At 37.7% G+C, this 11272-nt stretch overlaps 1 protein-coding gene across 2 annotated transcripts in view; it reads left to right on the top strand.

The window, feature by feature from the left end:
* Positions 1-5327: 5327 nt before the first annotated feature.
* CLC-E (chloride channel E) overlaps positions 5328-11272 on the top strand; it is a 123070-nt gene continuing 117125 nt past the window's right edge. For both annotated transcript variants that reach the window (XM_090016989.1, XM_090016988.1), the window contains exon 1: positions 5328-5904. In XM_090016989.1, the coding sequence (XP_089873115.1) occupies positions 5443-5904 (462 nt within the window). In that variant the 5' untranslated portion in view covers positions 5328-5442. The remainder of the gene's footprint in view (positions 5905-11272) is intronic.

Below are 11272 nucleotides of genomic sequence, written 5' to 3'. Positions count from 1 at the left end.
CGAAGTTCAAAGCCACTGGAGCTCGATCCATGCGGACCTTGCGCTCCAAGTTCTTCCTTCATGTCGATCTTCTGCCTTTTGACGCCTCATCACTCGTCGACTTCGAAGACATTGACCTCACCAGGCTCGTGGGCTCCCCTACCTCATTCTGCGACACCCACGAATTAAATTAAATTTCAACCCACCATTGTGAAATGCTAAATACCAAACTGAGAGGTAGTTGTGCAATACTACAAAGTAATACACTTCTCTGTAAGCAAGTGCGAGAAGATAAATCAAATGCAGAATAGCCGATATGCTATATACAGGGCTTGAAGTTCATGCCTTAACATTACAACATCTGAGCTTCATAAAAATAAAAACTACCAGACTCATCAAACTCAAATTGAGAAAACATTACCAAAAGTATCAATATATAACAAAGAAAAACCAGCAAAGACAAGAAAAAGAAGGGAAGAAAGACCTCAAGCCACTCTTCTTTGTCATGATCGACAACCTTAGAGTCTAGCATCATCGTCTAGATCGTCAGATCTACAAAGTGCTCGATCCAGTAAGTCTTTTGGATCTCTCTCTCACCTGTACACAAAACGAAAAGAAAAATCCAAACAACAAAACAAACAAACACATGTTATCCATCACACTGAGAGCACTATAAATGATCAACAAAGACGAAACGACTGTGCAGAACACTAGAGCGAGAGAACAAAGGGCAACAAACGAGTGAGTGTAAAAAAGCAAGACAAGAGCAGAGATTTAATAAAAACTACCTGTTGCGACAGCCATTCTGGTGAGAACGACATGAAGGATTGGTGAGTTTTTTGGAATACCCTAGCATGGAGTTTGGGCATCTCTGGAGGCAAAGAGTACGAAAAGGAAGAGGAGGAAAATTGCCCTCTTTTCCTCGCTTTCTTCTTCTTCTTCTTCTTGTTGGGTCGTCCGGGAGCTCCAGCGCCTCGCCTCGATTCCGGCCGGATCTGACGAGGTCGATTGGGACGCCGCTGCCTCTCCGCTGGAGCTAGAGGTAGGGATGGCGTTTGGGGAACGACAGTCGGAAGAGGAGGAGGAAGAGATTCTAGGGTTTATGGAGAGCATGGGTGCGGAGGAGCTCGAGCCAATGATCAGCCTGTTAATCTCGGCTCTCGGATCATCGTCGGTCTCCGTTCGACAGAGTGCCATCGGAAAGATCCACCTTCTGGCGAAGAACCAGGAAGAGAATCGCGAGCTGAGGGCAACAGACATTTGCGGGTCAATGGTGGTTACGACGAGGCGTCACAGATTTGGGGTTAATCAGAGAGAGAAAGAAGCAGGGAGGGAGAATTTTGCGCTCAGTTTTTATCAAAAACTAGTGACAAACTTAGCGGCAGAAATATTACGTTGCAAATTCGACGCTAAGTTGCGACAAAAAAATTTCATCGCGATTTCATCGCTAATTAGCAACAAACCTTTGCGACGAAATTTTTTCGTCGTGAGTCCATCGCTAATTAGCGACGGAATCGCAACAAACTTTTTTCTGTCATTAATTTTGTAAATATTTCAGAGTTTAGCGACTGATTGTTTTCTCTCGCCAATCCGTCGCTAATTTGTGGCAGAAAAAATTCATCATAAATGTTCATCGCTAATTAGCATTTTTCTTATAGTGATCTAAGAGGGTAAACTGATTTTCATGAGAAGACAAAAACATTACCCATGTTTGCAATTGTCAGACTCGCATCATTACCTACCAAGATGTCGTCTTGTCCATGATATTCAGACTTGTTCACTATGTCACATAGGTGCGGGTGTGGGTGTGGGTACGGGTGCAGATGCGACACTTTAAAAAAACTTGGGTGCGAGGGTGCGGGAAGGATATATATATATATATATATATATATATATATATATAATATAGATAAAAATGGACTTGATTAGGGTTAACTGAATCTACTTTTGGATAAAAATAGACCTCAGTGTGGTTGACTTCACCAAACATAAAGAAAGTTATGTCTAAGTGTCGCACCCGCCTGGGTGCGGGTGCGATGCAGGTGCGGTGCTTTGTGAGAAGAGTCTATATGACATAGGTTGTTCACCATACTCTAATCGTTTGTTGCCACGTGATATGTGGCTCCTGTGTTTGAGTACCATGAGTTGTCTTCCATATTGTTTAAGGTCATAGCTGCAAGGGCCTTCAGGATATCATAGCAGATTCATGCAATGTGATTCTTGCCTTCACAAAATTGGCAAACTATTTAATTTATACTTAAATTCACATTTAAAACTTAATTGGATCTCAAATATAATAAATTTGGGTATGCCAAATACGGATCTAGACTCCTATGTTTGGATCTAATATAGATTTGGATTTAACTTATGGGTTTGGACTCTAAATTATGAAGTGGTGTTGGATCCAATCCTAATTGGATTGGACCATATGTGATGCCACCTATGTGGGACCCATTTGCACTAATTAGAGCTCATATGATTGGGTCTCTAATTGGATGACATAAGTTGAGAGGGTGGGACGTCCACACCTCTCTCTCTTAATGGATTAGTTAAGTAATAAAAGAAAAGTGAAACTTGGAAATCTAAGTGAGTGTGAGTCTTAAACGAGAAAGAAAGTTAGGAGGAGATCAAACAAAAAGATTTTTTTTAATTTATGAGACTCTCTCCCCCATCCACATGGTTTGGGGAGAGACCCAATTCAATTGAGAATAAAAGGAGGTGAGGACCTATAAAAAGGCCTCTCGCATGCCCCCTTTCTCATCCCTACTATAACTTTCTCTAATTTTCTCTCTACAACAAGAAGGTGGTGAAACCGCACATCAATAACAAACGTTCGACGATTTTACATTCTGCATGATTTTAGGTAGGGAACCTTCAACTTTTGCGTATGTATGTAGCACCAAGGGTGCATCCACATGCTAAAATAAAGTTTTAATTGTGTATTAGAGGTGATATCAGTTCTAAACATGAGCTCGGATCAATATCCAACATTTTGAAGGTTTATGGGACCCTGAAAGGTGTTTTTACCAAAAATAATTTCTAAAAAACCTTGTTTCTTGATTATAGTTCATAAAATGCATGATTTATATTTTCATATTATATTGGACATGTGTACAATGTGATCATCATGTTTAAATTATATTTAAATTAATATTTATGGTGTTTAATAAAATAAAATAAAATAAAATAAAATAAAAACTAAATATGTAAAATCAATTTTAGAGATTTCGGGTTTCTTTTTGAAAAATTGATTTTAAGTATTATTTGTTGTTATGATTCATATTGATATTCATGTATTGAATGATCTCAATCATATTCATATTTGATTAATGATTTTATGGATGATTGAAATTAAATATCATAAATAAAATTATATAGTTCGTAATGATTAGGGTTTATGGGAACATTTTTTCAAAAAATATGATTTATATAATTTTATTTGTGATATGTGTTTGATTAATTCATGATCATCCTATCATTTATTTATTATTTTAGATCTGATATATATGCATGATTAATATTCGTTTTGAGATTAAATTCTATTTTTTAAAATATGTGTTTCGGTGTCAATAGCCTGTAAAGACTTTTCAATATACTGCAGGATGATTTAATGCATGTGATTTAATTTTGTACAACAAGAAAATGTATTGTTTCACCTTTAATCCATCATTGAATGTGTATTATTGAATTAAAACATAAAAAATCATGTTTTTCTATATTATTTTGTAAAAACATGCATCAAATATAATTTTGGTGTAAAAAGGCACACTATCTTATTTTTACGAGCACAGACACTTTTCAAGAACTTTATAGTATTCCTAAACGGCTTAGCCAAAAATTTCAAAATTTTAAAATTTTAAAAGGATGTTTCAGACTCATAAAATAGTGACAAGAGAAATGTTGGCTTCAGTCAAGGTTAGGATGAGAAAATATGGCCTTCGAAAGTTAGAATAAGATTTCGGTCTCGACAATAATCATGTATTTCAAATGTATTATCTTGTCCATTTTATTTCTTTTAATCTTTTCATGCAGCTGCCCATAGTTTGTGGAGGTCAAGTGATGCGTCAAAACATAATTTTTTGTGTTTTGAAATCAACCCAGACCATAGCCTCCATTTTATGCGGGCCCCACTTTTTACACAATGATTGGCGGTGATTTCAAAAAGACAAAAAATCTTGCTTTGACATATCACCTGATCTGATCTTTAGTTTGGCTGTCACTGAGCAATATGCTTGCGATAAATGAACATCTTATAATTGCCGAATAGGTTTCAAGAGCCCTTTGCCGAGCATTTCGGTCACACTCATTCTCTGTCATCCTTAGCTTCATACCGTATACAAGATCTCATTTAAGCAGGTTGTTTTGATCAAATCCTAGATGATTCTGCATTGTCCTTTGATAGGAATCAATCTTTAGATGGTATGTTTTTGATAAAAAAATTATGATTTATTAAATCAACAAATTTTAGTATGTTTTTAGCAGTTGATTTTGAATTATCATAAAATCCTATACAAAGGGTGGATTTTTTAGCAATTCAAATGTTGATTTTTGTTAAATGAACCATGTAGATCACATCTATAAGGCCGGGTTTGATCAAAACAAATTGCATCAGTGAGACCGCAAGATGGGGTATGAAGATAGGGGATGACTGGAACTGAATTGCTTTGCTGAGCTCCTTCAGTAAGGAAAAAGATTGCTCGGGAAACAGGGTTCTCGAAGTTGCCCCTGCAATTGCAGTTTAAAACTAATTTTCAAAAATTGCATGTAACTCTCATTAAAATAACGGTAAGATGGCGAGTTTGTAATTTAGTTAGTGAAGTGTAGAATCATAATTTTATTGTCATCTTCATTTTTTCCATATTTTGTGTGAACATGAGAGATTATTTCTGCAATTTCCAGTTACTTCGGTAGTCTATTCAATGTTTATGAAAAGACAGTCTGTTCAAACGTAAAACCGTCATAATTTTGGCTGCAAATATGTAGATTAATCTAAAAATTTTAGGACGACTGGTTCAAAGTGGCAAATTAAGGAAAGGAAAGCTTAAAAATTTAAAATCGCCATAAGTTTGGCGTCAATTCAGCAAATATGTAAATTTATCTTAAAAAGTAAAAATGAAAAGTATTGAAGGAGGCAAAAAATAAATGAAAGAATCAAACGCCGGGATTTGGACCCGCCGTGATTCGAACACGTAACCTTTTAACTAGAGTCAAACGCACTACCATTGCACCACGGATCCTAACATCGACGTTAATTATCAAATATTTACTATATTGTTTAACCAATTGGTTTATCTTTCTCATCTTCCTCCACGTAACATACTTTATCCGCGAGAACGCCAGCGGCCTTCATCTCAATTTTGAATTTGCAAAGAATCGGACGCCCCTTTCTCTGGCCTCGAAAGTTTCTTCTTCTTCTTCTTCTCTCTCTCTCTCTCTGCGTGTAGTGTCATATTGTTTCCTTGGATGGGTTTAACTTGTTGCATATTGGAGTTCTCCCACTTCCTGCTGCCGTCTTCTTCTTCTTATTATTACCATTGCTGCAACCCCACTTACCAATCTCCATCCAATGCCTCCTCCCTTTCGATGATTTCTGGTACTGGAATTCGGTTCGGTCTGCCACCGAGGACAACTCCCCACTGCAATTCTAGCTCGAGGAAGCTCTCCTTCCCTTTAGGCCTCAGGCATCTCCCATCCGTTGTTGCTTCCCTAGGTGAGGGAAAAGGCGAATCCACCGAGCAAGAAGAAGAAGAAGACCAGGTTTCCTCAGAAACTGCAGGCGACACCACCAACGCAAATAACGGCGAAAGCTTGAGAGGAATAACGTCTGCGGTTGAGGACTCCGTTCCTCCGGAAGGCTTTGTAATCATCATTGCCTGTGGCATCGGCCTTTTGACTGGAATCGCCGTCGTCTTGTTCAATATTGCGGTATAATCCCTCTCCCGATTCCCCTCTCATCTCATCTGTTTGAGGTTTCAAGGATGGACTGTGTGAACTTCTGATGCCCATGAATGGTTTAGATCCCTACCCCTTTCTGGTTTAATGCTGAAACTGGCTGCATTTGCCCACCCATATGGGTGCATCAACCTTTAGTCCACTTCTTAAATTTGACTGCTCTGTGTACATTAATTTCATTATGTTCAACTATCGAGCTTGCCATCCTTTTAATATGGGACATCAGGGCTGGTAATGATTTTTGAACAAAAAAATCAAATGTATGGAGAGACTATCTCCTATCTCCTAAGCCGTCCTAATCGGCTTCAAAGGGCAAAGTTTCGGGTGTTGGTTTAATCTGCACTAATAGACGTATTCTCTGCAGCTTAGTAGAAAACATGTATTAAATTAGGCATTTTTTGTGATTGGATGCATATTTAGCATGATAAAAAATAAACGACTCATATTGCACAAAAACTTGGCTAAATAGAAATCAAAGTTTCTCAGCGAATCAATTTGATTCAAAGCATGGTTTTTGGTGAATATATACTACTTAACAGATCGTTGGCAGTCTTGTGCAAAACATTGACACAGTTATATACTTTTTTAATGACATAGGATGTGTTGTTGTGTACACGTCATTTATAGGTTTGTTTCATACTTTGTTATTGAGAGAAAAAATGCCCCCGTCAGAGAGAGAGAGAGAGAGAGAGAGAGAGAGAGAGAGAGAGAGAGAGAGAGAGAGAGAGAGAGAGAGACCTTCATGGGGATCCTATGTTAGAGGAGTGTCTCTTTTGGACATAAGAATATATTAATTATTAATAAAAATTAACTAAATTATATAATTTTGAAGTTAAAGAAGGGTGTGTGTGCGTGTGTGTATGTGACCCGTTTGTAAGGATGGTCCATTTTTCTAGTGTGCAATGATGAATTCCTCTACAGGTTAGGATTAATTAAAAAACACATGCAACTATGTTTTCTAGAAAGTTTAGGATGGTTTAGGAGCTAATCATCATTACACACACACACACACATCTATATATATATATATATAGATATATATATATATGGTTAAACTTTGCTATAGTCGATTATAAATACAATCAACTTAGCAAAGCGACACTACCCTTTTCTTTTTGTCACATCTAACATCATAGATGTGATCTACATGTTTTATTTAATGGGAACCCACTTTTGGATCTCTAAAATCTGATATGTATACAGGTCTTTCCAGCAATCCAAAAATCAACAGCTATGAATGTATCAATTTTCACAACTCATAAAAACATGTTTTTTTGTTGTTGAAAAAACATGATCCAAGAGTTGATTCTTACTAAATGAGCATGTTGAACACATCTATGAGGTTAGATTGAGTCAAAACAACTCGCATCATGAAATTCTAACTCCATTGTAGGTACAAATAATTGTAGCAAATTTAAATCCATATATATATATATATATTTATGTTGAGAATAGGTGGTTTTAAGTTTAAGCTTTATTAAATTAGGGGGGTATTTGAAATTTTATTTAATTAAGGGCTTAGATGTAATTTCGTGTTTTTGGCTTCTCTCTATTTAACATAGAGAGTAGCTGCCCTAATTGTTAAGAAGTTAACTTTTCTGTGCAACCGTCTCTCTCTCTCTCTTTCTTCTCTCTCTCTCTCTTTCTCTACCCAAGGTTTGGTATTTCTCATCCATCCTTCAACATGGTATCAGAGCAGTCGATCGTGGGATCGTGATCAATCGTGAACAATCTACGATTGTTCTATATTCAAATCGTGGGAGCGTGATGGATAGCCGATCGTGGGAGCATGATCGAGTTTGATTAAAGCACAGTTGATCGTGGAAGGTGTCTCAATCGTGATCAAACTTTTATCTAATGAAAATATTTCTCCAATCAGGTCAGCGATTTTAAATTTTTTTTTTCTGGATATGCTGCTGGTCGTGGATGCTTGCTGTGGGTGTGGTAGCCTCTTCTAAATTTTTTTTTGACTACCTACTGCCGTGGTTCTTTGTTGCTGAGTTTCTTCTTCGCTGTCAGCGATTTAAAATTTTTTTTTGGTATGCTGCTGGTCGTGGATGCTTGCTGTTCAGATCTGGCAGCCGTAACCCTTTGAACCTTGCCGTGATTTTTGGGTTTGGCAGCTTATAACAGATAGTATGTGTTGCTGCCGTGATTTTGTATCGTGTCCCTGGAAGAAATGATTTTCCTTCTTCCTCTGTCGTGATTTCAGCATCTACAGTGGTTTCGGCAGGGTCGTGAAATATTTTTTTTTGTCGTGAGTTACAACATCTACCTATATGATTTCAGCAACAACTTTCATGATTTACTGTTGTCAGTTTTGACCCTGCTATGTATCACCACATGGAGACTGCATTGACAGCTCCTATCAACCATGCTGTCGTAATTTTTTTTAAAAAAAAAAGGAATCATGTTAGTTTCGGTTGTGCTCATGTCGTGGAAGCAGCAAGCGTGGGGTGAAAGAATCAGATATGACTGATTTCACATCCTCCACGAAAGTAGCTTGCTAATATAATTGTTTTTTTTGGAATCAGCAGGCATGATTCCCTGTGGTGTTGAAAAATATTCAGTTTGTGGGATTCTTGTCATTTGACGTGGGATTCTGAGTTGAGTAATGCTACTGGTTGTCGTAGTGGCGGATGTGTGATGGTTACACACACTAAGTCGTGGTGGAAGTGTGATCTTGATTTGTAACCTATAGCCATCTTTGGGTGAGGTGGTAAGTTTTTTTTTTTAAATTATATTTGGAGTTTGGATCTGAACAGTCGAAGGGTGTGTTTCTCAGATTTCATTGGTGAGGTCAAAACTTGATATAGTCGGGCTCGTAGGTGATTGTGGGTGTGCGCGTGTGGTTGCTCCTGCACTTTGTGAATCAAGCCCATTAGTTTATATTATGGCTCAAGTGGTTAAATCAGATGCGGATTCCTCCAATGGTTGTGTAACTCTTAGCAGGGCTGAATATGACAAGCTCCTGTTAAAACATATGTAATAATACCATAATACCCGATAGGGGTATTATGGTCATTTCACAAAGTACCCCATAGGGGTACTTATTTTGTTTCTCTTATTTCACTATTTTTTATTTTTCTTTTTAATTTTATATTTGTATTTTTTGGATACCGAAAAGGGGCCCCACAATGGAGTCGTTGGGGCCCCCAACGGTCACATATGTGACCGTTGGGGGCTCCCAACGACTCTATTGGGAGCCCCTTTGGTCTCCTTTTCTTATAAATAAGGGGAACCCCCCATGTATGTTGTATTGCTCTTGAGAGCTCCTCTTCAATAATAGTGATATTATTTTTCATGTGTGTAGCCTTTTTATAAGGCCCTTTGTATATCCCTTAGTGGATTTCCTCTCTTGTGCTTGTTGCACTTGTCCGTGTGGGACATAGTGAATGCTTTAGCATTCTTGGTTTCTTCCGCTTATTTCATTACATGGTATCAAAGCCATAAGATCTACTAAAGGTAAAATCTTGTCTCTCTCTACTTCCTTTCTTTCTCACATCTTCATTGTGTAGCAATGGAAGTCAAGATCGATCTATCATTCAAACTCAATGGAAAAAATTACATGATGTGGGCATCCGCAATGGAGAATAATCTCAAAGGCAAGAAGCTTTGGGGTTATGTAATGGGAACCGTTCCGGAACCCCAACTTAAGCTCACAAAGATGGAAGGAGATCAAGAGAAAGCACTTGAAGGCGATGCTCGTCTCAAGGCCATTGAAGATTATAATCATCAAATGGAAGATTGGGAGAGCAACCATGCAAAAATCCTAGCATGGTTTATGAATAATGTCGAACTTAAGGTATGTGCAAATATTGCAAAATTCCGCCGGGCAAATGAAACTTGGTTTTTTATGAAGGGTATGTTTACCCAAAAGGATCTTGCAAGAGCTTATTTCTTGCAAGAAAAAGTAAGAACCACAAAACAAGGTGACATGAGCATACAAGATTAGTATAGTGCTCTAAATCCTTTGTGGGATGAATTGGCTCTTTTAGAGCCTAAATGGGTATCTATGGAGGATGTGGTTCTAAGGCAAAAACAAATGGAACAAGATAGATTGTTTCAATTTTTATTTGGGCTTCGTCCCGAATTTGAACAAGTGAGATCCTCACTTCTCCATAGATCCACGTTTCCTCCCTTAGAAGAGGCTATTGCCGAGATTACTCAAGAAGAGACTAGGCATAGCATGGGTAAAAGCATAGAGGAAGTTCTTGCCGTATCTAAACCCGGCAATCATGTTAAAACATACAAACCACCTCATTTTGGTAAGCAAGGGAGTGGTGGAAGAAAAATGATTATATGTCACCATTGTTATGAGCCGAGACATATTAAACCCGTTTGCCCAAAGCTAAATGGGGCATTCAAGCCAAAGGTGGCTTCCGTTGAAGAATCCACCACCAAAGAAGATGACGGCAAGAACGGGGATCTCAAAGATACTCTTGGACAAATCTCCTTGGCTCTTCAACAAATTTTAAAGGTCACTTCTTCCACTTCCGGTGCCGCCATTGCCTCATCATCACCTCTCGGTACGTACTCTTGGATTTTAGATTCCGGAGCTTCTTTTCACATGACCCCTCATGAAAATGCATTAACCAATGTGCACACCAATTCAAAAATGTCTTGTGTCTCTACGGCCGATGGAACTTTTCTCAAAATAAATGGTGTTGGAACCCTTGATTCTAAAAATGTTCAAAATTTCCTTGTTCCAAAAGTTAGAATAGTTCCAAAATTAAATCTTAACCTCTTTTCCGTTTCTCAAATAGCCGACCATGGATGTGAAATATCTTTCTCATCCCAAGGGTGCTTTGTGCAGGATCTCCGGTCCGGGAAGCGGATTGGGCAAGGCCATAGGAAGGGAGACCTTTATTTTATGGATAATTTAATGCTTCCAAATACCTCATTTTGTACTTATGTCCAAGACAAAAATATTGAAACTTGGCATAAAAGGCTTGGACATCCAAGTTACTCTAAAATGTATCTTTTTCCTTTTGGACACAAGTTTTGTAAAGAAAAAGATATCAATTGCAAAGATTGCATTTTTGGCAAAATGAAGTCTACTCCTTTTCCTATTAGATCCTTTGTGACAACAAGACCTTTTGAATTGGTGCATTCCGATGTTTGGGGGCCATCTCCGGTTCTATCTAAAGGTGGTTATTCATATTATGTTACTTTTATTGATGATTATACTAGATATGTATGGATTTATTTTCTTAACTTTAAATCCGAAGTTTTTAACTTCTTTAAAGAATTCCATGCAAAAATTCAAAATCAATTTCAAAGTCAAATATCCATTCTTAGATCCGATTCGGGTGGAGAGTACTTATCAAATGATTTTCAA

The sequence above is a fragment of the Nuphar pumila genome, chromosome 9, assembly GCF_984573655.1.
Source record: "Nuphar pumila chromosome 9, dmNupPumi1.hap1.1, whole genome shotgun sequence".
Lineage (NCBI taxonomy): Eukaryota > Viridiplantae > Streptophyta > Magnoliopsida > Nymphaeales > Nymphaeaceae > Nuphar > Nuphar pumila.
The sequence above is the reverse complement of the archived record's forward strand: the minus strand, read 5'-3'. Positions and strand labels throughout refer to the sequence as shown.